Source organism: Phlebotomus papatasi, chromosome 2 (assembly GCF_024763615.1).
Source record: "Phlebotomus papatasi isolate M1 chromosome 2, Ppap_2.1, whole genome shotgun sequence".
Classification (NCBI taxonomy): domain Eukaryota; kingdom Metazoa; phylum Arthropoda; class Insecta; order Diptera; family Psychodidae; genus Phlebotomus; species Phlebotomus papatasi.
The window spans coordinates 109961568-109989346 of NC_077223.1; the positions used below are offsets into that span (position 1 = coordinate 109961568).

The 27779-nt window shown below is 33.3% G+C and overlaps 1 protein-coding gene across 2 annotated transcripts in view; it reads left to right on the forward strand.

The window, feature by feature from the left end:
* The first annotated feature begins 359 nt into the window (after positions 1 to 359).
* The window catches only part of LOC129800796 (DNA-binding protein D-ETS-3), a 69483-nt gene continuing 42063 nt past the window's right edge, over positions 360 to 27779 (forward strand). Inside the window, exons 1-3 of one of the 2 annotated variants that reach the window (XM_055845459.1) lie at positions 360 to 1162; positions 1228 to 1424; positions 12142 to 12204. In XM_055845459.1, the coding sequence (XP_055701434.1) occupies positions 951 to 1162; positions 1228 to 1424; positions 12142 to 12204 (472 nt within the window). In that variant the 5' untranslated portion in view covers positions 360 to 950. The remainder of the gene's footprint in view (positions 1163 to 1227; positions 1425 to 12141; positions 12205 to 27779) is intronic. The other variant, XM_055845460.1, reaches the window with a different exon arrangement.

Below are 27779 nucleotides of genomic sequence, written 5' to 3' on the forward strand. Positions count from 1 at the left end.
ATGGAGATTCCCTGGATTTTCACCATTTTCGAAGCCCCTAAATCCCCCACCATCAAAAATCCATGGAACCTCATACCCCGAGGTCCCTTCTATGTACATCGATGTAGATTTTCCAATCATTTTATAGCCTCGACATCATCATCATCGTCCTGTGTGTCATCGTGTTGTGCTGGCTCCGCCTTTTTAGTGGTAACATCATTTAGTTGAATGTGTTCTTTCTCCTTCGCTCTAGTGGATGGTAGCTAGGGGTAAGTGGTAAGGACGAGTAGAGACCCCCCCTTTGGTAAATAAGGCGTCTCAGATGTGGAAGAGACTAGAGCACCAGCATATCTTCCTCCTAGAGCAAAATTTCCCACAAAGGGATCATCGTATTTTGGAACGGTCGCTTTTCGCATCCCAACGGATACTTTAACGCGCCAAGGTTAATTTTATAGTTGAAAACCACCTCTCTTCCGGATAAACCTTAGCTCCCATCGTGACCACGAGGACTTGCACTCCCCAATTATCCCCTTTTTTTCCCTAAAGTGAAGTGTTAACAAAAGTGTTTTGTGATTTTTGTTTAACCCAAAAAATGGGCTACAATAAAAAATATAGATGTTCAGTGAAATGAGCCATAAATTATCTCTCACAATTTTTTTTTCGTAACATTCTTGCCAAGAAGCTTTTGAACTCACTACACTTTCACCCTGTTTGGCGTGTTTTGACCAAAAAGTAATTTATAGGATTTTTTTCCTCCTTTGGCCCAAAACAGTGTTGTTAAAAAAAAAGCGCGGTAAAAAAAAGACGGACAGACCGGATTCTATTTTGCTAAACATGCACATAAATTTGTACGCATTTGTGGAAAAAAAGTTCACACGTTAAGGAATAAAAGCTCCCTCCCCAACCGAATAATTAGCCGTGAAAAGTATCGCTGGCTTTAGGCGTTCACCAGCAATTATTTTCCCCACAAAATGTACGAGAGCTCGTGTTCATATCAGACGGCTCTGGATCTCAAGAGGCCTCAGGTGAAGTCTGAGGATTGCCTAGGAGTACCTCAGTGTTCACCGGATTGGGCTTCCTACCGCTTTCACCAGTCCACATTTGAGCAGCTGAAACAGAGTGTGGAAAAGGCCAAAGCTGCCCTGCAGGATCGCACCTTTCTAGGATCCACAGGGGCCTTCAGGTACGACCCCATAAACATCCTTTACCAATCACCCCAAGATAGAGCCTAATCTCTCGCCCTTGCAGCGATATCTATGCCTCGCCCAGACTGGCGGAATCCCTGGAGACGGTGGTGTCCCTGGGAAATGCCGCCGGGTGCAATGTCGTGGGCGTGATCAATGGCCATAGGAATGATTTAATCTCATCCAGCACAACGACAGCCTCCTCAACATCAATGGTGGACTCTCTAAATGACGTGTCGGAAATCAGCAAAATCAGATTAGGTGAGGAATATTGCTCTATGATCCTTATAAAAACCGACACAAACACTTGAAACCTTATTCTAAAAAATCGCGATAAGATAACGTATAGGCAAGCGCCTAGCAAGTTGGTCTTTTTATATGAAGCTATTTGAAGCCAATTCCTTAATTGATCTCGGACTCAGTTCACAGTGCTCCGAGGAAAAAATTTATTTAAACAAAAAATTAGTATATTTATCCCTCCATACGGAATGGTATCTTATAATACGGAAAAACTTCTCACTTTTTAAATATTTAGCATAACGGTCGCGAGTGCAAAAAATTCCCATATAAATTTAAATAGAAGTATGAGAAAGTGACTTCAAATTTTAGGCAACTTGCCTAAAGGTTTCGTATAGGGGTAGCAGGGGAAGGCTGTTAGGCCTGTTAGGCTTTGCATACACTCTGGCTTCGAACACTTCATATTTTTCCCATGTTCCTTCAATGAATCTGATCTAATTCAAATTGGAAAAAATATGAAGTGTTCAAAGATACAATATGTACCAAACCTGAACCCTTCCCCTACGGTTGAACCGTAGTTTTCGTAGTGATAGTGAATAATAACCAGCATAGAAAAAAAATTCCAAGATATGTTCGAAAAAACTGGAAAATGGATTTCGATTTCTCATTTCGTTCCCAAGGGTGCTCATGTGATTTTCATTTCGAATTCCGAAATGTCAGTAGTGTCAACGAGTGCTTTTAGCAACAAACTTTAAAGTACAGTAGAGTCTCTCAAATCTGAATCTCTCAAATTCGAACGACGGACGTTTGGATTCAAAATGTCAATTCTTATTCTGGATGAATGAGAATCATATTTACGTGTTTCTTCCTGAATGTTTACATACATTATGATCGTATAAAATGAAAAGGAAGTATGTTACCACTAAGACTTGTGGAAAAGTACGGAAATTTGATTCAAAGTACAATTCAATCTCACAAAAATATCGTTAGTTTTGAAAAAATCGTTCGAATTTGGGATGTGAGAAATGTCAAAAATACCCCCCGAGCGTTCGAATTTAGGAGACTGTACTGTACACTTTTGAAGAAAGAATATCAAGCAATTAATTTCAGAGCCGTACTCATAAAGTTCTTTTAGCATGTTACCAAATATTAGAAAATTACCTTTTCTTTACGTATTTTTTTGAACACAGTTGTAGATAGATTGAGCATTTTGATACCAGAATTTAATGTTTCCCTAAGATCAACAAAAGTGACATGATAAGTTATTTTCAATAGTACTGACTGTGGATTCTGAAAAATTTAAACCATTGCTGTACTTTTTGTACCTTATATAGGGGAAAGTGCCCATGCTTTGCACGGTCCCAAGCTTCATAATGACTGAATTTTTCCCATATTTTTCAATAAATATTACTCATCGCACCAGGGGCATGACATTTCCTATGTTTCCCATGTGTTTCTAGCGCGCCGAAAAAACTTTTGGGTTTATTAGCTGTTTTCTGTCAGTGTAGAATGAATTAGCAAAAAATATAAATGCGAAATAAAAGCCAATTTAATAATGAATACGCAACCGAAAACCCCAAATTGGCAACCTACGTAGTTTTGGAGATATCTCGTGAAATGTGTACGAAAACAGGGAACAATTTACATTAAAATCGGTCGCATTTTTCAGAGCTAATGTCAAAACCCCTGCATCGCACCTATTTTTTCTTAAATCTAGGGGGAAAGTCTCCTGTTTTTAAAATATATTGCGAAGTCACATTTATTCAGAAACATTAGAAAAATTTAGTTATTATGATGCTTGGGACCGTGCAAAGCATGGGCACTTTCCGCTAAATATTTATCAACAGTTTCATTTCTTTAAGAATATTATGGCCCAATAATGTATGAAAAGCCGTCTTTAAGTTATCATTACACACCGGAATTTACTTCATGATGTAACGTACGTTCCATTTTAAATCACAATGTATGTGTCAATTTTATAAAGAAAATAATAAAATGAAAAAATATCTCTTTGTTTAATAACTAGAGAAACTGCATTCATGGTAAACAAAATTTTAAATTCAACAACCGTTGAGTATTTGCCAACTGTTAGCTGGGTATCGAAGTGCAAGATATTGGAGAGGGCTGTATCCAAAGAGTCCGAAGAAAGAATTCTCATGCATTTCTCTTTTGAGTGCCAAATACAATTTTTAATTAATTTATTTATTTTAATTTTTATTCACATTTTTTCTCAATTTTTAATAAAACCTCAATTTTCAATTCACAACCTTGCATTAAATTTTATTTGATATTCCGAATATCCAATACCTTTTAAATTTACATTCCGAAATTTGTATTTGAATTCTTCAATTCCTTTAGCTTTGTTGTCATAGTATCATTTGCTAAATTTTCCATTGGTTTCGTCTTAGTTAGTGATAAAATTGACTTCAAAGCATTGAATGAAGTAAAGATTCCAACAGGTTTTTTTAGAATTGTGGAAGTGTGAATGAACAGTTGAACTTGTTAAACTGAACCACTTGTACAAATATAGTTATTTATTTGATGTACTTTAAATAGAAATAACTCTTAATGATCATTTTCGGAAGCACAAATAGCTATTTGCTTTTCTCAAAAATATTAAAATATTTCAAAACTTAAAAAGGAACTGAAAAAAGGTAATATTTATATGGGTGAAATGTAGACCAGAATGTCTTCTATAATTTTGCTAAAGAACTTGTTATTATGATGCTATTCCAATGAAAAATGAGCATGCTTTTTTAGCACATTACTGTTCTCAAACACTAAGTAAGACCATAACTGTTCCCACATGTATTTCAAGAAAAATAATGAGTGCAGATTATTATTGTTGCTCACCGACTTTGCAACACTTTTAGCACTCAGGGACAATTCGTGGAAAACCTGGAAAAATCCGAGGTCGGGGTTTAATTTGCCAATTTTCTATCAGCTGACTGAATGTTAGATGGCATTGTGATCGGGTGAAGGTTTGCTCGACGGGAATATCCGAATTCGAATTTCGGTTGGAAAATTGACAACATTCATTTAATGTTTCCAATCTCATAGTGTTTTGTACATTTCTTCATCATGAAAGGCAATATGATAGATTCTTCTCTCCACACGAAAACTTTACTTTTTCCCAGTCCTCGTCGTGTTCCAAAATCACCAAATAGTCATTATAGGAACTAACACAAAGTAAAATTAAACCGAAATCCGAATTCGAATTTTCGGATTCGAATAATCGGAAGTTGGCAACTTAAAGCTCGACCGCGGGTTTTTCTAAGTTTTCATTATTTTCTTGAAATACATGTGGGAACAGTCATGGTCTTTTTTAATTCAATTCAATTCAATTTCAATTCAATTTATTGATAAAGAATAGGACAATCTGTCCTCTATACAATTAGCTTAGCTTCATAAAATTTAAGAAGTTATAAATTTTAGAAAAAAAAAGAAGAAGAAAAAAAAAGGCTCATGTGGGGCAGGAGGAGCGCGCGGCACCAACAAATCTAAGTACTAAGTTTTTTAGTACTTGAGAATAGTAATTTGCAAAAAAACATAATAATAATAATTTATTGCCAATCTCCATTTTTGCGTGTCATGCTGAGCTTTTCAATGGAATAGCACCATTTTTTTCTTATCAGTTGCTCTAGAGCTGAGATAATACTTTTGTGTGTGCCCTTTTTATTGAAAAGCGCTATGGAATGAACTAGCGTCTACATAACGAACCTCATTTATGTCACATCATTAATGAATTTTTTGAGATTTTCGTTAAAATCTTATCTTAAGTCACGCGATCGAGTAAAACTGATCATATTAGTACCTCACTTTCACTGCGTTATTGCGGGAAAACCTTTCCAGCTTAAACTCAAAGAGAGAGAAATTATATAATTTTGTATTAAGCTTTTTATTTTTAGTATTATCTATTTAATTTTATTTGTGGTATGTTCTTATAATGGGCACTCAATGGCTCAAGTGGTAGAGCACTCGCGCTAAAGGGTTCGAATCTCCTTTAGGTCACCAGGAATTTTTCTGGCGTTAAAGGTGTTCGAATTGCATCCAATGAGCTTCACTGCACTTGATTCCATGGGGAATGGGACTGACAACCTCATCCCGTACAAGAAAAAATAATAATGCATGTCTAGAAATCCCTTTGCAGGAAGGCCTTGTTCCTTCATGGAATATTGTGCCAGCATTATTATTATTATTATTATTTTTATTATTATGTTGTTATAACTTAATACTAGAACTTTACTTTTGTAGGTATGTTAGTGTCTTTTGGCAGTGCCACGGTCCAAAATCCGCTCCTAAAACCGAGGATCTGTGAGTAAGGGAGGGATATAAAATAACACAATCTGACACATGACATAGGCTGAGCAAAAAATTATGTACGAACGAAATACAGAAAAACTCTACGATTATGACTAAGTAATCATTAAAATCGGTAAAGTGAATATAGAAATAATTGATGTTATTTGTTATGGAAATTGGTTTTTCAGTTGTTGCAACCCTCTCAAGCCATTGAAGAATTAATTAAAGTTTCGGAAAACCGCAAAAAAGAGCATTGATTTTTTATTTATTGTATTCGAGTTTAAATTAGATTACATCATTGAACAGATCTAAAATTTTTACGGTCCAAAATTGATTTTTACTGACCAAAATGATATATAATATTTGCTGATCAAATGATTTTTTGCTGCAATTTTTTTTCACCAAATACTGGACTGAAATGATAACTTTTCGATACTATCGAATCTATAGTATTGATAAATCTATATCTGTTAGATTAAGTGAATGTCGACTTTATACGCATTGTTGAACCATTTAATATGATGTTCCTAAAAGAATATGACTGTTGGTAAATATCATTTTAGCCAGGGGCATGACATTTCCTATGTTTTATACAAAATAAAAGCCAATTTAATAACGAAGAGGCAACCGAAAACCCTAAATTGGTAACCTATGTATTTTTGGAGATATCTCGTGAAATGTGTACGAAAACAGGGAAAAAATTACACCAAAACTGGTCGCATTTTTCAGAGCTAATGTCACCCCCCTGATTTTAGCTCTAACAGGTACAAGTATCCTTTAAACTTTTCAGAATCGACAGTCGATATTATGTTACCCCTTAGGGGAAACTGGGGCACCACCAAACACGGGGTACTACCAAACACTGCGATTTTTTAATCGGATATTCGACTTCAGAGGATAAAACCTATAGGAATTTATAGGCACTATAGGGAAGCTTGTCTACTGAAGGAATGGTCGAGATAGTCCAAGTAGTTTAGAAATAAAAATTAGTGTTTGGTGGTACCCCGTGTTTGGTGGTGCCCCAGTTTCCCCTAATCCTAATATATTTCCCTTTTTACCGAAAATTTTTACCAAATATTAACCACAAATGATTAGGGCTTTTAAAAAGAATTCAAGTATTCCGAATGACAGAGAGAAACTTCTAAAATCAAGTGTATTTCCTTCTAGATCATCAGAATATGTATTTACCATGTGCAAAGCCAGAATGTGTGCGAAGCCTGAAAACCTTCCCGTACTGTATTACCTGAAAATAATTTGCGATTAGCTCTAATTACAATTTATTGCTCCATCTTTGTGAATCACATGAGACACTCTGACGAAAAGTGCCTATTTTAAAAGGAAAACGCATTTTCCTACTAAAAACAAACCATTTTTACTCTGAAAAAAAAAATTGAAGAAGATAATTGTGGACACAGTTAAGTTTAGTTTAACCAAAATAAAGAAATAGCAAAGGTCCCAGCATTTCAGAATAATCAAACTCACGAGATAGTGGTCTTCATTGCATTTTTTTCATAGTTTTCGAATACATAATTAAATTCATTAAATTGTACAAATTATGTAACGGCCTATACGACTAATGATTCGGGATTTTCTGCCATCTTGCCCGATGAAGTCGGTTGTGAAGTCGGCGGCAGCCGCAGATGATAAAAGAGAAATAAATTATTATTTGTATTATTATTATTATTATTATTATTATTATTATTATTATTATGACCAGCGCACAATAACTTTTGTTTGTAAACATGTTTTCAAAATTTCCTATGAGAATGAGCGAGATAACTAGATATAGATCTCACTCACTCTAATTGAAATGCTAAAAACATGTTTACAAAACAAAAGTTATTGTGCGCTGGGCATTATTATTATTATTATTATTATTATTATTATTATTATTATTATATAACTGCGTTTGCAATCAAATTAAACTGATTCATAATCTCCCAAAAAACCATCTTAAACTTAAAGAATGGAAGTCGATATCTTATACCATTTAATCTCAAGACCTAAGGAAAAAGCACAAATCAATTACTAATACCTTTTCGATTTATTAGGGATTGCGACCAAGTTAGCAGTGTTGCAAATTTCAAGACATTAAAAAAAAACTAAAACTTAAGTAATTTGTTTAAAAAGAAAGTCACTCTGGTTGAACTTTGACCTTTTAAAAATCAAAATAACGAATTTTAAAAAATATGTAAAACGAAATATTCGCTTGATCAAAACCAAAAATTACATTCATCTTAAATTTATTTTAAATTAAAAGAAAAAAATACCCTTTTGATTTCTATCAAAATAAAGTTTAAAGTTTAAATAAAGTTCATAGAATCCTTTGTTTAAAAGCAATTCCCTTGATATGCAAGTGGGTTATGCAACATCTAATTTAAATTTCCAACCAACATTATGGCTTTTTAAATCTCCACTTGAAAAAAACTTTGGCAGAATTTTATGCAAGGAAAAATCGATCTGCAAGACTGAATATTTCATAGGGACACTCTAATAGAGATGTTTCTGAAAGTTTCGAAACATAATTTACAAAATTGTTGTTTACAGAAATGAAAAAAGGTTGAATTGCTAAAATAGAGTTCTTTTAACCTCAAGATATCGTCGAAATCTCCTCGATTTTCCATCTTTTTGTCCATGGAAAACTTTTCATCCACGAAAACGTATCAAATTTCGCGGGTGGGAGTGAAAATGGGTCTGAGCATTTCTCATTGCGCAAAACACCCTTCTTTTGGCTGAGGCAGGAAGGGTATCTGGTCGATGGGGGATGGATTCAAAGATGGAGTTTCCATGGTTACAGGTGGGAATGATATTACAGCCACAACTCCATCATCGTCCCCCTTTTTGCACAACGAATCATCATCATCATCGTATTCGCAATCTCGGGTTTGCTACAGGAACGAATTTATAGCCAAATGACGTTTTAAATCAAGGAAATAAAATTTAGTTTAGTGAGAATTAAAAAAAATACATAATTTTATGATTTCAAGCCGAAATTGGGTTAGAAATTAAGAAATTTAGAAAATTTAATCAGAATTTTTCAAACAAATTTTATCGAATTTAAAAAAAAGGGAATTTTTATAAATTAGTTATGGGGAGGTGGGGCTACTTTGAACCGTGCGGTTACATTGTTATATGATTTTTTCACCTATTTCTATAAATGAAGCTGGTCCTTACAATTATTTTTTTTTTTTCAAATTACATCATGTTAAAACCCAGTTTCCTTTAGAAATATGAGAAAAAATCACACAACAAAAATTCCAGTTATAATTCTTTTATTAATACAAAAGAAATTGAAATCAGAATTTAAAAATAATCCCACCTTTTGTCTTGCAATACTTTTTACCACAATGTTGCTCTCTTAAACCCCTACTTGATCATTTTTAGTACGTCATGATTTTTTTCCTTCTTGTTCTAAAATTTCAAAATTGTTTCTCTATACTAAAAGAAATCAAAACTTTTGTTTTGTAATATTTACTTAATTTGTAATTTCGTTTGACAAACAAAGTTATGTTTTTAATTGTTTTAGTACATGACATGAACAAGATATTAAAGAAATATGTCCATGTGCCAAAAGGTACAATTCAAAATTTTTCTCATTTTAATATTTCATGCTAAAGCTTAAAATTTATGTCCTGAGTTGAGATCTGTCTTGTTCTAAAAAAAAGTGTACTAAAAATCTTTCAAAAATGTTTCTATTGTTCATTATATATTGCAATATCAAACTAATACAGTTGGCACTTGAAATTGTTTTCTATAGACTCATTTATTGTTGTGGTTTTTAGTACAAAGAAGAGTCAATGTAGGGGAAAGTGCGCTACCTTCGAACGATTGAAGCTTCGCACAATTCATTTTTTTTTCAATGTGTTTTAAGTTAATTTGACTTTTATAATATGATATTTTAATAGCTGAACCATTTCCTCAAATATCTAGAAAAGAGCTTATGTGTAAAATCCATTAAGAATGTGGGAAAAAATGAGTCGTCCGAAGGTAGTTCGTTTTCCCCTATTGGAGATTGATCAGATACAACTAACTAACGATTAGTAGTCCAATAGGGTAGAGTAAGTAATTTTGGCCACCTGTAAGCTTTTATGAACTCGTAAACTTCGAAACTCATATCAGATTAAAATTAATTTTTATATAGAGATACTTTGAAAAAACACCTATTTATATTATCTAAAAGATTACTCAACAATTATTGGGAATCTCATTGAAAAATATGCATTTTCCCCAATTATGCTTATTTTCGCACATTTGACCACTTTCTAAAATGAATTTTTTTTAATAAATATCATATGCAATAATTCGTTAAAATTCTAAAAAAAATAGAACATACAGGAGAACTGGCATATTTGAGACACTTTTTTTATGTTTTGACTTTAAGGCATATTTCCAACAGTCAGAAAATTATCTTGAAATTTTGTATAGTGCTTATACTATACTCGCTAGTACAGACTTCATTAAAAAAAATCAATTACAATTTTTGTCACATTTATTTAAATAAAATCAAAGGGTCAGAACCATTTTCAGTAATAAGAGAAAAAGTAAGATCCAAGTTACGTGCCTGTGCTAAAAAATTAGTACATCGATGTTTTTCAAATAATACAGTGTGATCGCATAGGGAAAACTGGGGCAGTAGTAAACATGGGATAGTTGTAAACTCTGCGATTTCCTTAATTAGATAGATTTCAAAGAACGAGACCTATACGAATTTATACACACACACAGTGTAGTCGAGATTTTCCACCTGATAGCGAAATTGAGCCAGGCTGGTGGATTTCCTTCCCTGTTCGCGGGAAATTCATATTTCCCGCTCCAAGCAAGGCCTTTCAGTGGCGATACAGTTCTAAAAATATTTTATAAAATTGTTCGTAAAAGCTTGTGAAGTCCTATGAAGGTCTTACGAAATGCTCGTGGATCGTACAACCCATAAACAAATTCGTAAAAGTTTGTACTTTCTCACAAATATTGTTCGTAACATAATCACTTGACGACTTTGTACTTTTACAAACATTTGTTCGTAAACACAAAAAAATGTTCGTAAAATTTTGTCATTTGTTCGTAAATTATTCTTTTCCTGACGAAAATTTTACGAACAAATGACAAAATTTTACAAACATTATTTTGTGCTTTTACGAACATTTACAAACAAATGTTTGTAAAAGCACAAAAAATGCTCGTCAAGTGATCATGTTACGAACAATGTTTGTGAAAAAATACAAACTTTTACGAACTTGTTTGTGGGTTATACGATTTACAAGCATTTCGTAATTTCCCCATAGAAATTCACAAACATTTACGAACATTTTTACAAAATATCTTTTTCTGTGTAGACATAAAAATTAGTGTTTACAACTATCCCGTGTATACTACTGCTCCAGTTTTCCCTAATTAAGGTCGGAGGAACGTCTGTTCGATAGGGAACCCCCTATTGACACTTTTGTCAAAATCTTGAAAATTATTCAATGTATCTAGTAAAATATAAGTAATATAACGTGTTTTTTTCTGTAATATACCTTTTACTATAAACAGAGATGTTCAAATTTCGTATTCCAAATGGTATAGAGTAGGGTGTCATTAGGTGCTGACACGAGTTCTTAAAGTGTCAATAGACGTTCCTTTCACTCTAATCCCTTTTACATTTTTCCCATCGCGAAATTTATTTTAGAACTTTATTGTTACAATTTTACAATTTATATTTCAAAATCATAAATCTGCCTCTAATTGAGTGTTCTTTCAACTGGTATAAAAGACTGTGAATTGCACTTTTTACAAAGCATTAGACCATTCATAGAGATTATTGAATCATCCACTTAATTAGGGACTTTACGGTGGCACGTTCACCGGATTCGTCACACCACTTCAGACTTACCATCTCCATTAGATGAAATTGTGGGAAAGAAGTACAAACATGGCATTACAAACAACAATAAATAATAAATACAAAGTATCATCATCAGCACGAGCGTTGGTCCAATCTCTTTACCATGGAACTGTCGCCAATTGTTGCCCCTAAAAGAATCGAAAAATGCTCAACCGTACAATAATTTATACGTAATCGTACACCAAACTATCGAATTGAAAGGCGACGTTCGATGGGAACGGAAGGGAGGAAGAAAATGTTGAAAAAAAAAAGAGTCGGATGTATTGTTCGGTGGAAGTGAAAATGGTTTATGGGGGAGGGTGACGTAGAAGAGGTTTCAATGGACTACGCGATATCGATAGGGTGGCAACCTTTTCAAATTGCTTAATTGGCGTGAATTGTGTACATAAATATTGGCCTTTAGTTTTCAATCTTTTTTTCCGCACTGTCATCAACTATCTCTTCTGCCCATTTTTCAATGCAAACGCTTTTTTCCCTTTCGATAGGGCCAATTTTTCACATGCAGAAAAAAAACCAACCGACATTATCAAACTCTTTTTTCTTCTCACTCTTTTCCAGGCCATGAGAAAACTATAAATCTCCCTGCCCAGGATGATGTGAGAAATGTTAAATGTAACACAGGTAAATTATTACTTATATTGATTGCTATATTTTCCTTTTGGCCATCTCCTTTGTTTCAACCCCCAAGTTATGGCCCTTTTTCGGAAAATTTGACTTTCCTCCCTCCTGAGCGACAGTTGCGGGAGAAAGACGGCCAAAAATTCAAAGTTATATAAAGCTATAAATCATTCACGATGCGTGGTAATAATTATTATAAATGATTGGAGCTCTAGCTTAGAGAAAGTGTTTGATGAACATTAATAAGAATGAGTTAAAAACGAACAGTTTTTGAATGAATAGCAATTATTCTAATCACTTTTCAAAATATAATCAGTCATTTTCTCTAATGGGGATGATTTTATAATTACTTTCATTTAGAATGAGTAAGAATGTTAGAAAGTATTGGAATAAATAAATGAACAACAAACAATTTAATTAAATTAAGTATTTAAATACTTTTTGGAAGAAAAAACATAAAAGGAGGGAGGGCAAAATTTTCCAAAAACGAAAACTTCAAAATAGTATAATATCCTCAGGATAAACGTGGTCTTGGCTCAAATGTTTGTCATTACTATAACTGGGGACTTACGAAATGCTCATAAATCGTATAACCTACTTAAAAATCTGTAACAGTTTGTAACTGTTTTACAAAGTTGTTCATAACATTATCACTTAACGTGAAATTTTTGTTCTTTCAGAAATATTTGTTCGCAAATGCACGTAAACACACAGTGAAATGTTCATAAAGTTTTATCATTTGTTTGTAAAGCTTTGTCAGATGAACAAAAAAGCACGCAAATGATTGTGAATTTCTGCTTCGGACCTGTGAAATGCTCGTTAAACGTATAACACATTACAAAGTTCATAAAAGTTTGTACTTTTTTCATAAATATTGTTCGCAAAATATTTGAAAATACACAGAAAAATATTCGTAAAATTTTGTCACTTGTTGGTAAAGTTTTACCAGTTAAACAGAACGGCACGAACAAGTATTTGTAAAAGAACGAAAATTACTCGTCAAGTGATCATGTTACAAACTTTTTAGCGGGTTGCATGCTTTACGAATATTTCACAAACATTTACAAACAATTTTACAAAACATTTTTTTCCGTTGATAGTCTTAATGGACTGCCGTTGACTTCCAAAGTTTGAAAACATTCGAACAAAGAATTTGGAAAATAAAAGCTGTCAAAATTTTTAGTAGGGGAAAGCGCGCTATCTTCATACGACTTAAACTTGGAACAACTCACTTTTTTGTATATTTTTAATGAATTTGTCTCATTAGATAATATCACATTTTAAGCTAGTCCAATGCTTCAAATTTTTTGATAATAACCATAAGTCAAATCTATCTGGAACATAGAAAAAAATGAATCGTCCGAAGTTTGAAGCGTCTGAAGCTTGAATCGTCCGATGGTAGCGCGCTTTCCCTTACTTTCCTTGGGTCGAACACAAATTTGTTCTCCGTTTCAGGGTTTTTCGAACAGCTTTCCCTCCAAAACTTCTTCTATCAAAAATAACCACTCTATGTATGTTATGGCCTCTACACACAGGGAGCAATTTCTTTAAAGAAAATGCCTTTTTAAAGAAAATATCCCCTATTCTTGTAGGCAAAAAATGTAGGCAGAATTAAAAGAAAAGGCATTTTTTAACGAAAATTACTTCTTGTGTGCTAGAAATCTTCACTATTATACGTTCTATTTACGCAACACAATTCAGTTCTCCTTTCCTGTCCTTTCTAAACTGACGAAGAGACTCCTTATCCTAAAATCTTTTGGTAGATATCTAAAAAAATTTTTTAAAAAATGAGCTGTAGAAATTATTTTTACATAAATAATTTCATTGTTCACTGTAGGGGGAGGTGGGGCTACTTTGAGCTGTGGGGCTACATTGTTATACGATTTTTTTAAATATTTCTAAAGGAAACTGGGTTTTAACATAATGCAATTTGGATAGATAAAATAATTGTGTATCTAAATAAAATAATTGTAAGGCCCAGCTTCATTTACTAATAGACGAAAAAGCCGTATAACAATCTAGCCCCACAGCTCAAAGTAGCCCCACCTCCCCCTATGCATTTTTTCGCCTCAACTAAAGCAGGTATTAATACATTGAAAAATTTTAAACAAATAAAATAATTTATTCTTCAGCTTAACTTAAAATTTTCCTTTTTATAAAGTTAAACTTTTTAACAACATTTTAACTAAATTTGACGTGAGATAAAGGGAAAGTTTTTTTAGCACAGGTTTGTACTAAAATAACACGTTTTGGAGGGTTTTCAATTTGTTCATAAAGAAAATTTCACGATATTAATTAAAAAAAAAACATAATTCAAGACTTAAAATTCTTTTGGATGAAATCCATCTAATGAGAGATATTTAGTACAGACGTTAGAGATTAGACTTGAAATTAAAAATATAATCCTATAAACAGTTTTCTAAAAAACATAACTTTTCATCTTCAAAAAGCTTTCAAAAAGCCTAAAAATTTGCACCTTGAGTAAGAATTACTAAAACATTGCATTCTTTTTAAACCTTCTTGTACTAATTACCCAATCACATGGAGTTAATGTATATAAAGATCCTGAATATAGTATCATAATCCTGACATTTTTTCTTTGTTCCTTCCTGTATATTGCAATTCATTTGACACGAACCTTAAAAGGGATTGCAGAACAGTTAAGGTTTTAGTACTTGTACTAAATTAATTCTAAAGTGAGAAAATGTACAATTGTTTTGAAACATGAATAATACTTCTACAAAAACTATTTAAAAAAAAAACATTGTACTAAGTTATTTTATGCAAAGTCAATATCATGAAAGATATTCAGTTTGATTGCATTCTACAAAATGCTATCATATCAATAAGAAGTTCGACGAGTAATTTATAATTCGCAATATCAGAGGAACTTACAAATTGGTAGTAAACACAAATTTAGTACATGTAGTTATTTTGAAGCTCTATACTCATTTCATGCTTTCTTTTTAGATACACAGTAAAAAATAAGTACCACTATAATAGTAGGTAATTTTTGACATCTCTATTATAGTGGTAATTTTGGGAAAAGTGTATTTTTTAAAACGTGTAATCTTCAGCGTGTAATTTTTTTTTTGCGTGTAATTTCGAACATGTAATGTTTTTCGTGTGTAATTTTCAGAATGTAATTTTTAAATTTGTGTAAAGAGGAGCGTGTAAAATTAAAAAACCTGTAATTCCTAGCGTGTAATTTTATTTGCAATATTTCTTTTCACATTTTTTTCAAGTATTTTTTATGATCGCCAGAGTTTCCTCCACGTTCAGCATCAAATTGCTTGGAAGGATGATGTGATTTTGCTGACAGATCTGTAAATTAGAAAGAAAAACTATCAGTTTTTCAATAAAACTTTCACTGGAACTTGGGAGGATCACTGAGCGATGGATTTGAGACTCTCTAGAGCACAGGAGACTCCACGGGGTAGAAACACTGAGGAAAATCATCTATTCCGGAAATAGAACGTGGAACATATGACAAGTTGTAACAAGTTCAATACCCGTTGAAATATATGCAGATTTTCACACTGTATTTCTTAAAGCTTGGACGAAAGGATTGATGATCACAAGGGGTGGTTATTGTGGGGGCCACCACTGGCAGAAAATTGCCCTTTGGACCAGAAATCCGAGACAAAATATGCACAAATAGAATGCAACTCAAAGTATGACGCCACGTAAATTTCAACACTGGATTTTTTCACAATCACTCGTAAAAAACTTTGAAAATACACACTAGCAGGAGTATTTCACTTTTTTCTTGAGGGATTTGGTACTTTTCGAAAAATTAGAGGCTATAAAACTCATAAAACTAAAGAAAATACTCACCGAGGTGGAAGCTTCCAGCAGCTGTCAAACTATAATGGCGATTTTACACGTTTTTGAGTACACGCACCAAATTTTACACGCAGTTGAATATTTACCACTTTTTAAGTGACACAGGTCCACTTCAATAGTGGTAAAAATTACATGTTTGAATTACACGCTGAAAATTTTTACACAAATAATTTTTTACACAAAATTTACCATTTTAATAGTGGTAAAAATCAAAATTTACAATTTTTTTAGTGGTAATTTGGAAATTACACGTTATTTTTTTTACACGATTTTTTACTGTGTAGATAAATTAAAATGTCTATTGCTTACTTGTGCTAAATCGATGCATAAATAATATTGAAAATTGTAGAAAATTACTTTAAAATTATTAAATCTTAATTTTTTGCGTAGTTTCTTATTTGAAATTATTCATACTAAGTCTCACACATACAAATATGTCAACTTACCCACTTTTAGTACAAGTTAGCAAAGTTGGAATACATGTTTATAAAATAGTGAAATAACTGTACTAAACGCTTTTAGCAAATTTAATAAACATGTTTTAACGTTTAACTGGGATTCTGAAATTCAAGTACAAAGGTTTTTCTTCAAAGTGATCTTCATTATGTCGTAGTACATCCATGTACTAAAAGTTTCATTTTACTTTTCCTTTTTTTAAATTCTGAAATAAGCATAATGGAATGAAGAAAATAAACGTACCTACTTTTATTAGAATAGAATGAATTTAGAATGCTATTTAAAAATATCGAATTTATGTACTAAAAAAATGTTGTTATGTAATTTTTGAAATTTTGTTTAGAAATTTTTATGGAATAATTTATTGATATATTCAAACTCTACACTCTCATTTTGGGGAATTCTGTAACAGAATGACAATGTCATATGACAAATTTTAGTGCTAAATTCTGGAGTGGGACAACATTAAAGCCCCGTGAGCATTTAATGACCAATGTAGGCAGTTCTTTGAAGCTCGCAGTAACTGATAAAAGTCGGATTTTAAAACAGTTCTACCAATTTTATCACAATAAAAATTTTAAAATTTATCATTTGACATTGTCATACTGTTACAGAATTCCCCTACGGGCTATAGAAGCAGAAATTGTGGAAAAATGAGAATACCATTTCCATTGGCACTTCAGCAATTCCAATTCATACGAGAAATCTTCAAAATCTTCTATCACTTTTGATCTTCCAATCCTTTGGATCAGATATTAGGAAAAATTGTTACAATAATATTTTTCATAGTGAAACTTCTAACAATTTTCCTAACTCTTAACTCTCGAAAACTGAGAATGATTTTTCTTCATCGGAAAATATTACAAAGCAAAGACACACTTCTGTATTATCGATGGGAAATGGAAAGCCCTAAGAGGAAATTCCCTTCGGAAAAACCACCCTTTGATGAAAGCTCCCACGAGAGGGCTGCTAAAAACCCTCCCAAAACCACCCTTCGCTTTTCCTCATTTTCAGTTGTACTTTTATGACTCAATTTCGAGAATTATAAACTTCCTTTTCCTCGCAAAACGACCAATTAGCATTTTTTTTTCAAATGGTTCAAAAAAAAATCTGCAAATTAACTAATGGGGGAAATTCTCCCCGAAAAGCTCCCCTGATATTTGGGGTGTGTAAAAATAAAAACCGAAAAATCGATAAATATACTCTCTTATCCAACAACTTCCGCCTCGCTGGTTTCGGCAATCGATATGGTAGTCATGGTAGCAACTTCGCAAGTACTTCCGGTACTGATACATACATCATATACCCCAGTTGCAAGGAGAATGCGCGAGGCATTTCTCATAATATTCCATTTGGAAATTTCATACATTTGCCCAACAACAATATCAATCCCACCCACAATTTCGAGAGAGGATACACCTCGAAAATCTTTATTGCACTGCCTTTGCCCTCCAGCCATACAATAATCCTGCGATTTTGTCTCCCCAGACCCACCAGGAATATGTCTTTCAAAGGGGGCAGGTGGGTGCCGTAGGGTTGCCAAAAAGACAGCGGAAACTTTCTCTGCAAATCCTTGAAATATTCACCAAGTTTCTCCAAATGCGACGGGGAAATGTAGCAAAATTATGAATAACATGAACACGCAATTTATTCTTCTCTTGTTATGCCTTCACTCGCGATTAAACAATCAAATACTTAAAAAACAAAAACTTAATATTTTTTCACACGTGGCTGCAGCACGCGTTCAGTCATTCATACGTCATTATGGGTCACGTGCAGCGACAGCAACAATATTGTGCTCTTGCTCCGTTCCAGGGGCTGCAATGTTGATTGTCAGTCCTGGCACCCTCTTCCAGCCCTACCGATAATTTTGCATGTCGGACCTCGCAAGAAGTCAGTGCCCAGGACCTCCCTAAGCGTCGAAGTGAATGGAGCATAAATTGGCGTACGCCTGAAACCATTGAGATGTGTTGATATGACTTTGAGGAGTGTAAAAAGTCTTGCTCACTTATTTCTCGTACCCAAAACACGCATTATGAGTCAAATAGACCCGAGGGAATTGGCAAAATTTTCATGAAATTTTGATTGAAATGAAAGAAAATTAAAATTAAAGATATGCTATGGAATTTTCTGTTCCCACGTTAAATGTGTAATTTGTGTGTAAGTTTGTCTAACGTGTGATTTTCAACTAAAAGTTCATTTCAAAGATAAACGCCAAACTTAGATGTAAATTACACATTTGAGAAACTTACACACAAATTACTCTGTTACATTTACACAAAGTGTTCAATCTTGAGTGAAAAATTATATTCTATTAAAAATATTAAAATGTGAGACTAACTGTGTTATCACACTTTCACATTAAAATTTTAATATGATTCACATTAATTGTCGCTGGTGAGAGTCCAAATGTGTAATTTGTGAATTTGAATCATTTTATATTCAAAATTTGATGTATTTGTTGATAAAATTTAGTTGTTGGCCATTACTTATTCCGGTTCTAATGTGGACTCGGTTGTGAAGGATATGGAGGGGGACTTGGTCAGGGTGAAGCAATGGTTCGACCAACATTTGATGCTGTTAAGTCAAAAGTCTCGGTGCATGTTTTTCTCGTTAAGGGGATCTCCTGAGACTCCGGAGCTTCGCTCACATTCTGTGAGTTGTATCCCGGGTCCTGACGGGGACAGGAGGGACTGTGGGCCGGCTTGTTTTGCATTAGAAAGGGTTCCGGTATTCAGATATCTGGGTTTGAATTTGGACCAGTCATTAAGCTGGAAGGAGCACATAGACGAGTTGCGGTCTCATCTAAAACTTTCAATGAGATTCTGCTTTAGACTTAGAGGTACCTGTCCTAGAGATGTATTAAGGTCATATTATCATGCTATGGTGCAGTCGAAGTTACAGTATGCTCTTCCTTTTTGGGGTTCTGCCTACCCTACCCACCTGCGAGGTCTGTATGCGGGGCAACGTATGATCCTAAGAATTATGTCTTTTAGGAAAAGATTTGAAAGTGCCACACCACTGTTTATGAACTGGGAAATTTTTACCCTGAGAGCTCTTTACGTCTATCGAACTATGAGAGTATTTTTCTATAGAAGTGGGCAGAGGGTGATTAGACCGCGTAATGCACTTCGTCTACGAGAGATTTATGTGGTGCCCAGACCTAGAAAAGAATTTTTCAAACATTCTTTCTCTTATTGTGCTCCTAAAATCGCAAACACCTTATTGATGATGCATGGTGGCACCTCTGTCTCGTTTAATGACTTAAGGAGATTTCTGTTGAGAACTTCGGAACCTCTTATGAATATGATGCTGATCTAAAGACCTGTTTTTAATTTTTTTTTTTTTTTTTTTGACAACCTCTCACGCCTCGACCTTTCCTTTGCTTTTTTTTTGTTTGATTTTTTTCTCGTGTATTTTTTCTTTCTCTTTGACTTTCTTCTTTTGTTTTTGTTTTTGGTGGACGCTGAAATTTCATAGTGGCGATTAGGCTGTGAAACGGATTTTGTACCGTGACTTCACTCTCAGGTGCCTTTATCTGATTGGGGGTGGTCCTTTAAGGAGACAATCTGCTGAACATACGATGGTGTTCAATGGCCTGGCCCGTAGGCCGTTGCTGGAGTGGGATCTCTCTCTTCCGGCTTCACCGGTCTCTCTGGTTCCACATCTTTGTGAAGCTCAGGCCTGCGACAGTTGGGTCTGACTTTTTGTCTCCGGGAATCTCTCCTTTTCATTTCTTGGTGGGCAGTGTTGATGCGGTGCGTCATCCTAAGTACCCATCTATTCGCGGCTGTTTTTAAGGTTGCCTACTTTTTTTTTATCTTCTCATACTTGTTAGTTAAAAGTAGTATTAGCTCTAGCTAACAAAGTCGCTTGACATCAAACATTTTTTCATTATTTTTTTTTTTTATTATTATTATTAGTATTCGTCACACGCGGGCGATTGCCCAAATGGCTGACAGCTCCTACGAGCTAGCCAGAAAAAAGAAATTTTATTTATTTTTTTCTTCTCTCAATGCGTTCTGCAAGTTTTGCATATAAAAGCAGCATTCGAACGGTATATTAACTAAATAAATTAAAATTGTAAAGTAATTATGATCATCCTATGGATGTATGGCATATACAACCTGAGAAGGAGTTTTCCACCGTTTTCACTCTGGAGTAGGTTGGTAACCAACGCTTAGACGGCGGTGGCCGCAGAAAAATATTTGCAATTTTAATTATTTATGTATCGCAGAGCATTGATGACAATAAATCTATCTAAAAAGGTAGACTTGACCCGCAAAATTTGATATAAATTGATTTATAGCATTAATACGAAAAATTAATGCGATTTTCTCTTTAATTTTTTAATGTGAAAAATATTTATGCTTTAGGTAAATTTAAACTTATTTTTGCAAGCCAAGTCCACTTCTTTATCAATAAATAGAAAAACCCCAAATACACTGTTGGCAATAATCATAGCTCCACTTTTTCATACTAGAAAAACTTTGAAAAAAATTTTTTTTTTTTTTGAAAAAAATAAAAATATCATTTGAAGGTATTTTCAAACCGAAATGAAAAATTGCCATTTGAATTTCATATCGTTAGAACTGTGATTACTGTGATAGAATCTTTATCAAAATGGCGATTTTCGGGTGGCAATAATTATAGCTCCACTCAATAAATTTGGCTTCAGGGTATTTATTTTCAATCAGTGAAGATAAATATCTTTAAGTAATTTAATTAATAACTTTATTAAGTTAATTAGAGTCATTTTTATAAAGTTTTTCATGAATTTTGCTGAAATTTTGTAAGGAAAATGTTTAATGAACAAAAATAAGGGATTAATTAAGGTCTTGAAAGGGATGAAAATTGACAACCAAAAAATTTCCATAAAAATGACAAGATCCTATCACCTTTCATCCAAATTTGTCCATATTGCCGACATATATGCTCCCAGGGCTGAGAATCTTCTTTTGTTAGAGGCAAAAGTGTTCAATTTTCCGTGTTACAGTCGAAAAAAACAAGTTTTCTACCGAAATTTGATGTTAAACAATGCTGACTGCTTATTCTCATCATGTTCTGTTGATCCTGCCCCAAAACAGAATTCCAAGTGACTAAGGTGGTCTTCAGAATAATAAAATAAAAAATTATCAAAAAGAAGCTTATTGCAGTTTGATGAATAGAAAGTATTTTACGCCATTTAAGTAGTTTAAAATTATTTTTTCAGACAGAAAACAAGTTAAGACAAGACCTATCAATTTTTTTAGTCGAAAAAAATAATTTTGTACCACTTAAATTAGGTAAAACACCTTCTGTTCATCAAACTACAAAAGCTTCTTTTTGATAATTTTTTGTTCCAGTATTCTAAAGACTCCCTTAGTCACTTGGGATTATGGTTTGCGACAAAATCAACAGGACATGATGAGACTAAGCAGTCAGCATTGTTTTACATCAAATTTCGGTAGAAAACTTGTTTTTTTCGACTGTAACACGGAAAATTGAACACTTTTGCCTCTAACAAAAGGAGATTTTTAGCCCTGGAAGTGGTTTTAAATGCATATATGTCGGCAATATGGACAAATTTGGATGAAAGGTGATAGTATCTTGTCATTTTTATGGAAATTTTTTGGTTGTCAATTTTCATCCCTTTCAAGACCTTAATTAATCCATTATTTTTGTTCATTAAACATTTTTCTTACAAAATTTCAGCAAAATTCATGAAAAACTTTATAAAAATGATTCTAATTAGCTTAATAAAGTTATTAATTGAATTACTAAAAGATATTTACCTTCACTGATTGAAAATAAATACCCTGAAGCCAAATTTATTGAGTGGAGCTATAATTATTGCCACCCGAAAATCGCCATTTTGATAAAGATTCTATCACAGTACTCACAGTTCTAACGATATGAAATTCAAATGGTAACTTTTCATATTGGTTTGAAAATAGCTTCAAATGATTTTTTTATTTTTTTCCAAAAAAATTTTTTTTCAAAGTTTTTCCAGTAGGAAAAAGTGGAGCTATGATTATTGCCAGCAGTGTATTAAGTGACTCAAAGACACAAATAATATATTTGGACGCTCGCAAGCGACAATTAATGTGAATCACATTAAAATTTTAATGTGCAAGTGTGATAACGCCGTAAGACTAATAATAATACTTGCCAAACTTAGATTAAAGTTGCACTTTTGAAAACCTTACACTTTAATTACACATTCTATGTTCAAAAAGAAAATTCTATTGTCTGGTTTCTGATATTCAGTTTAATTTTATTCATTTAAATATTACACCCTTGGTGAACAAATTTTACAATACAACTTCAAAAAGACTTGTCCAGTATATCTGTGAATAAAACGTTAAAAAAAAACTTACACGCAAATTACAAATTGAAAGTCAGGATAGAAAAATCTATCTGGTTTCTGTTCTTCAAGGTTTCTTCATTCATTTATTTTATTCATAAAACCAACAACAAAATAGAACTCAACCCTCTTAAACATTCGATTTTTGGTGGAAATTAATTTTGTAATCTAATTTTTAAAAGGCTTCTTTAATTTATCTGTGCATTACACCTAAGACAAATTTATACGCACATTACTAAAAGTTAAGGCAGGAAAGTCTTTCTGGTTTCTTCTCTTCAATTGTTATTTAATAAATCAATTTTTCGGTGTTGAGTGAAAAATTTGAAATGTTAAATCTAAGATTGAAAAAGCTTGTCAAACTTAAATAAAAATTACACTTTTGAAGAACTTACAAATTACAAATTTTATGTTCAATAAGAATATTGGGTTTGACTTTTGTGCTTCAATTCTACTTTATTCAATTAAAATAATTAAACCTTGGTAGAAATAATAATAAAAAGACTTGTTTAAATTATCTGTGAATTACACGTTATGCAAAATTGCACACGAATTACACATTAAAAATAAGGCGGAATATTCGGTCTAGTTTCTGTTCTTTTATTTTTATTTATTAAATTAACATTTCAACTAAGATTAAAATGACTTATAAAACTTAGAAGAGAGTAACATCCTTGACCAACTTACACACAAACTACACATTATGTGTTGAAGAAGATAATTCTACATGGCTTCTAAAAATTAATTTTTCCAACTAATTAAAAAAAATTGTTTAAATTATTTCTGAATTAAACATTAGACAAAACTTACACACAAATTACACATTGAAAGTAACGGGAGAAAATTTTGTCCGATTTTCGTTATTGACTCTTTCTTAATTCGATCAGCCATTTAATTTTTAATTAAAATTAGTGTTAATTATGCATATGATATTTGTACAGCGAAAGCATCGTATTAATTATACCATTATAGTAAAGCCTTTATATCACTCTGGTTCATTAAAATTTTAATGAAATTCATATTAATTGTCTCTAATATACATTCAAATTCATTTTTCGCATTTTTAAATCTCTCAGTATTTAGGATTTTATTCATTTATTGACAAAAAGTTGGTGTAGTGACAACAAAAAATCATTGAAATGTGCAGTAATTTTCCGCATGAATATTTTAAGCCAATGTGAACCTATTTTTTGCGGGCTGAGTCTACCTTTTCATCCATAAACCATTCACATTCTAAAAAAATAAAAGACATAAATCTAAAACTAGAACGCTTATTAGCCGCAATTAATGTGAAAAACATTAAAATTTCTTTGTAAGACTAACAATTTATTTTGTGATTTCCACTCACTGAGTTCGGACAAAGTTTCATTTCTAGGATTGAAATATTTCACCAAATTGAAATTTTCACCGCTCTCCCGGTCTTAATTCGAGCACGGTGCAACCCTTGAATGAAAATGAACTGAAACTCAATGAATTTATTAATTTTTCTCTGTCTCACTTGTAATTTATGCTCCCTAGACTTCCAACTATTCGTTTGCCTCAAAAACTATCCCTCGCCAAAGATAATTTCTCAAACTATAGCAGTGATTTCCCACTTATTGATTTGCATTCATGAACATTTTTTTCCACTTCCAAATACAACACATAAATTTTTCATAGGTGCAATATTTGTCACATAGTTTTTTTTCTCACATCCACCCCATCGATAAATCATAGCAAAAGTATCTAATGCATTGAGCAACTAGTAGCAATTTTAGTCATATCTCCTCGGTTGGATTCTCACGAACTGTGTCACATTCGCAGTTGGAGTAGAGACCACCCATTGTCATCGATTTACTGCTTCAATTGTTGTGCAATCAGTGCCGAAATGAGTTCAGAAGGTCCTCACCCTCCGAGGTTCATGGCACAAGGAGATGGATCCCACTTGAAATGTTGAAAAGTTAATCCTATTTGCAATTGCTTAATATCCCAAATGTGTGTATACAGACGGATTGCGTCAGTTGGTCGTACAGCAGTCAATTGGCTCATCAACAAGTGTGTTCTATGCAAGAATGTAATGCGGGATTAAGTGCGAATAATTTCAGCCCTTCTCGATAAGTGAGGAAGATTCACCATTCCCAGGGGTTGAATTCCAGCCCAAATTGGACACTCAGCATATTTTATCTATCATGAAAAAATTCACACACACACAAATTATCGGAATCACCCTCGATGGTGCAGTTTCCTAAGCAGTACTTTAGGCTTTACGAGGGGTTAATCAGTTGAGGAAGTAGGCACATGGAGTAGCTAATTCAACAAAGTTTGAAATTTTACTCATTCTAAAAGTCATTCTAAATAAGAGAAGGATCAGGGTAGCATGCATTGGCCATTGGTTGGATTCCTATCCCAAATCAGCAATAAATAAATAAATAAATAAACTAAAAAATATTTGCAAACTTTAAAACTAGGTCTGGAAACTTCTCCCTATTCATAGGACTTAGAGCAAAATCTGTTTCAGGGATTACTGAAGATGAATGACGAACTAATTTTTCCAATTGGAAAAAAATAATCCTAAAGAAAACGAACCTAAAGAAAAAAAGGTCACTGTTACGTGCCACTGTTCTCCAATTCCGCACATAATCCTAAACACTAGTATCATTGTCTTTATGCTTAAAGTTCTGTACCGGAAAACTCTTTAATATATTGAAATAAGCCTTGTTGGCTTTCAGCAGCCGTGCGCGGACTTTTGTTGAGATATTGTTGTCGGCTGTGATTGTTGATTACACGAAGGAGTTAACAATTTTGAAGTCGCAGTCTCCTATCGGTAATCTCGCGGTAACCTTGTTTAGCCGATGCTCTTCGTAGATGTTGCCGAAGTTGTTGCTGACAAGACCAGTGTACTTTCTGTTGCTTTCGTGTCACTTGCTCAATCTGGATGAAGGACTCTTGTACTGCTCGGGGAATACGTCCTTTGTTAGCGATATCGTCAACATAGGATTGAAGCTGCGTGGATTTATTGAGAATGACTCTCCTCATGCCCACGCCAAAGTTATGGATCGCCTTCTCCAGTGCCAGGTTCCTCTGTTACAAAACTCCCGTGACAATGACCCATTCAACTTATTTTTGCCTCTCACATCGGCCATTATTGTCAATCTAATCTAATAAGGACTTTACTGACTTCCAGTTTTGCAATTTTTGAATATTTCCAGAGTATTTTGTTAAATTTTAAAGTTTAATAGAATTCTGTGTTATCTTTTATTGCCGTTTCTATTATAGGTTTATTTGAAAAAGAAATGAATAAAATCATAATAACATTAATCAACACGAGGATAAAAATAAAAATTAAAATAGAGGGAAGTGGGAAACCTTTGAATTGGGGTAACTTTGAAATTTTGCTCTTTTCTTTTGTTTTTAAATGAAACTGAACCTTATCGTGATATAACTTAGCTGAAAAAAACCGATTGCGAACTGAATTACTTTATGATAAGGGTCAATTTAATTTAAAAATAGGAGAAAAAGCCCAATTTCAAAGCTGCCCCAATTCAGCTGACCCAGTCTTTATTTGGCACAGTAGAAAGACGAACACTTAATTTCTAAAATGTCCTTCTCCTAAATTTTTATTTATTTTTAATCTAAAAATTTATTTCAATAAATTTCCAACGACAGATTATATTTCAGATGGGCAAGAATCCCATATCCTAAAATAATGCAACAAATGTAAAATTTTTATGAAATTGAAGAAAATACGAAATTTTGTGAAATTTTTAAATAATTAAAAAAAAAATAACTGCAAAACAATCTTTAAAACGATTTTTTGTGAAAATAAAAAAAATGATACTTATTAGGAAACTCAAGAGTGTAGTATCCCAATTGATAAACCTATGTACCCTTCAGATTTTTTCCACTGGTTGTTCTCTTCAGCAGCAATTCATCAAAGTGCCACGCGATCAACCTTAACAAAGCACACTTTCACCCCTTGCGATCGGTCCAAAGACACTGCCAGGGGTGCCATCCTGTAAATGATCATTTTTCAGGGAGAAATAATTAAGTGCCTGTGAATCCCAGACTGAGATTCAGCACTTCTCACCCACCAGAAATTGCTCTCTTACTCAATTGTGCATCATGTGAAAGTGCTTGAAATAAATCACAAACCATTCTTCTGGTAGACACGGCTCGGTAACTCTGGCCCCTTCACACTCACCCCTGACCCCGAAAAGGTCAAAGAGTCACCCTATCTCAAAAATGGACAAAAAGAGGCCGACACAAGACAACATAAAAGCTCAAAAACTGTGGGAATATGCGAACACCCAAAATATTTATATTTATTGACCCTCTTTCTTGCTCCCTCGCACACTTTCGCTCCTACTCTGTCGATGGAAGTCACCCTCGCAATTTTACACAACATTTAATTTTAGCATTTTTTTCTCTCTATACCATTTCCTCTAGCCCAGAAATCTTTTTGGCATTAACTTGTGAGGGAGGATTCTGCTTTTTTTTACTGCTGCAATTGCAAATAAGGCCACCCAAAGTCGTTTTTAGGATCAACCCTCAGTCGAAAAGTACCTTCCAAATTGCCTCCTTATATAATGCCGATATTACCCAGCGAAAATTCTTCGATGGCTCAAACTTTGAATATTTTCTTCTATCTTTCGCCCCAATCTTTTACGTCCTTCTCAGAAAGTCTCAAGCAGAAAGTTTGCCTTCTTTATGGGCTCATGACGATGTTTTATCAATGTTTTTGCACAAGGGCGAGTTTTTTTTGTAGCAAAAAAGAAAATCTAAAAGAGCGCCAAAAGTTTATTTTATTCAAGTTCTAATTGAATTTCTTACAATAACTTTGGAAGGGAAAGAGTTTTTGGAAAATGACGGACAAGACTTGCAAAAGACAGTTAAATTAGAGAAAAAATATTGTAACTTGAAACAATATTAGGTAATTGTTTTAATCGATTTTTCT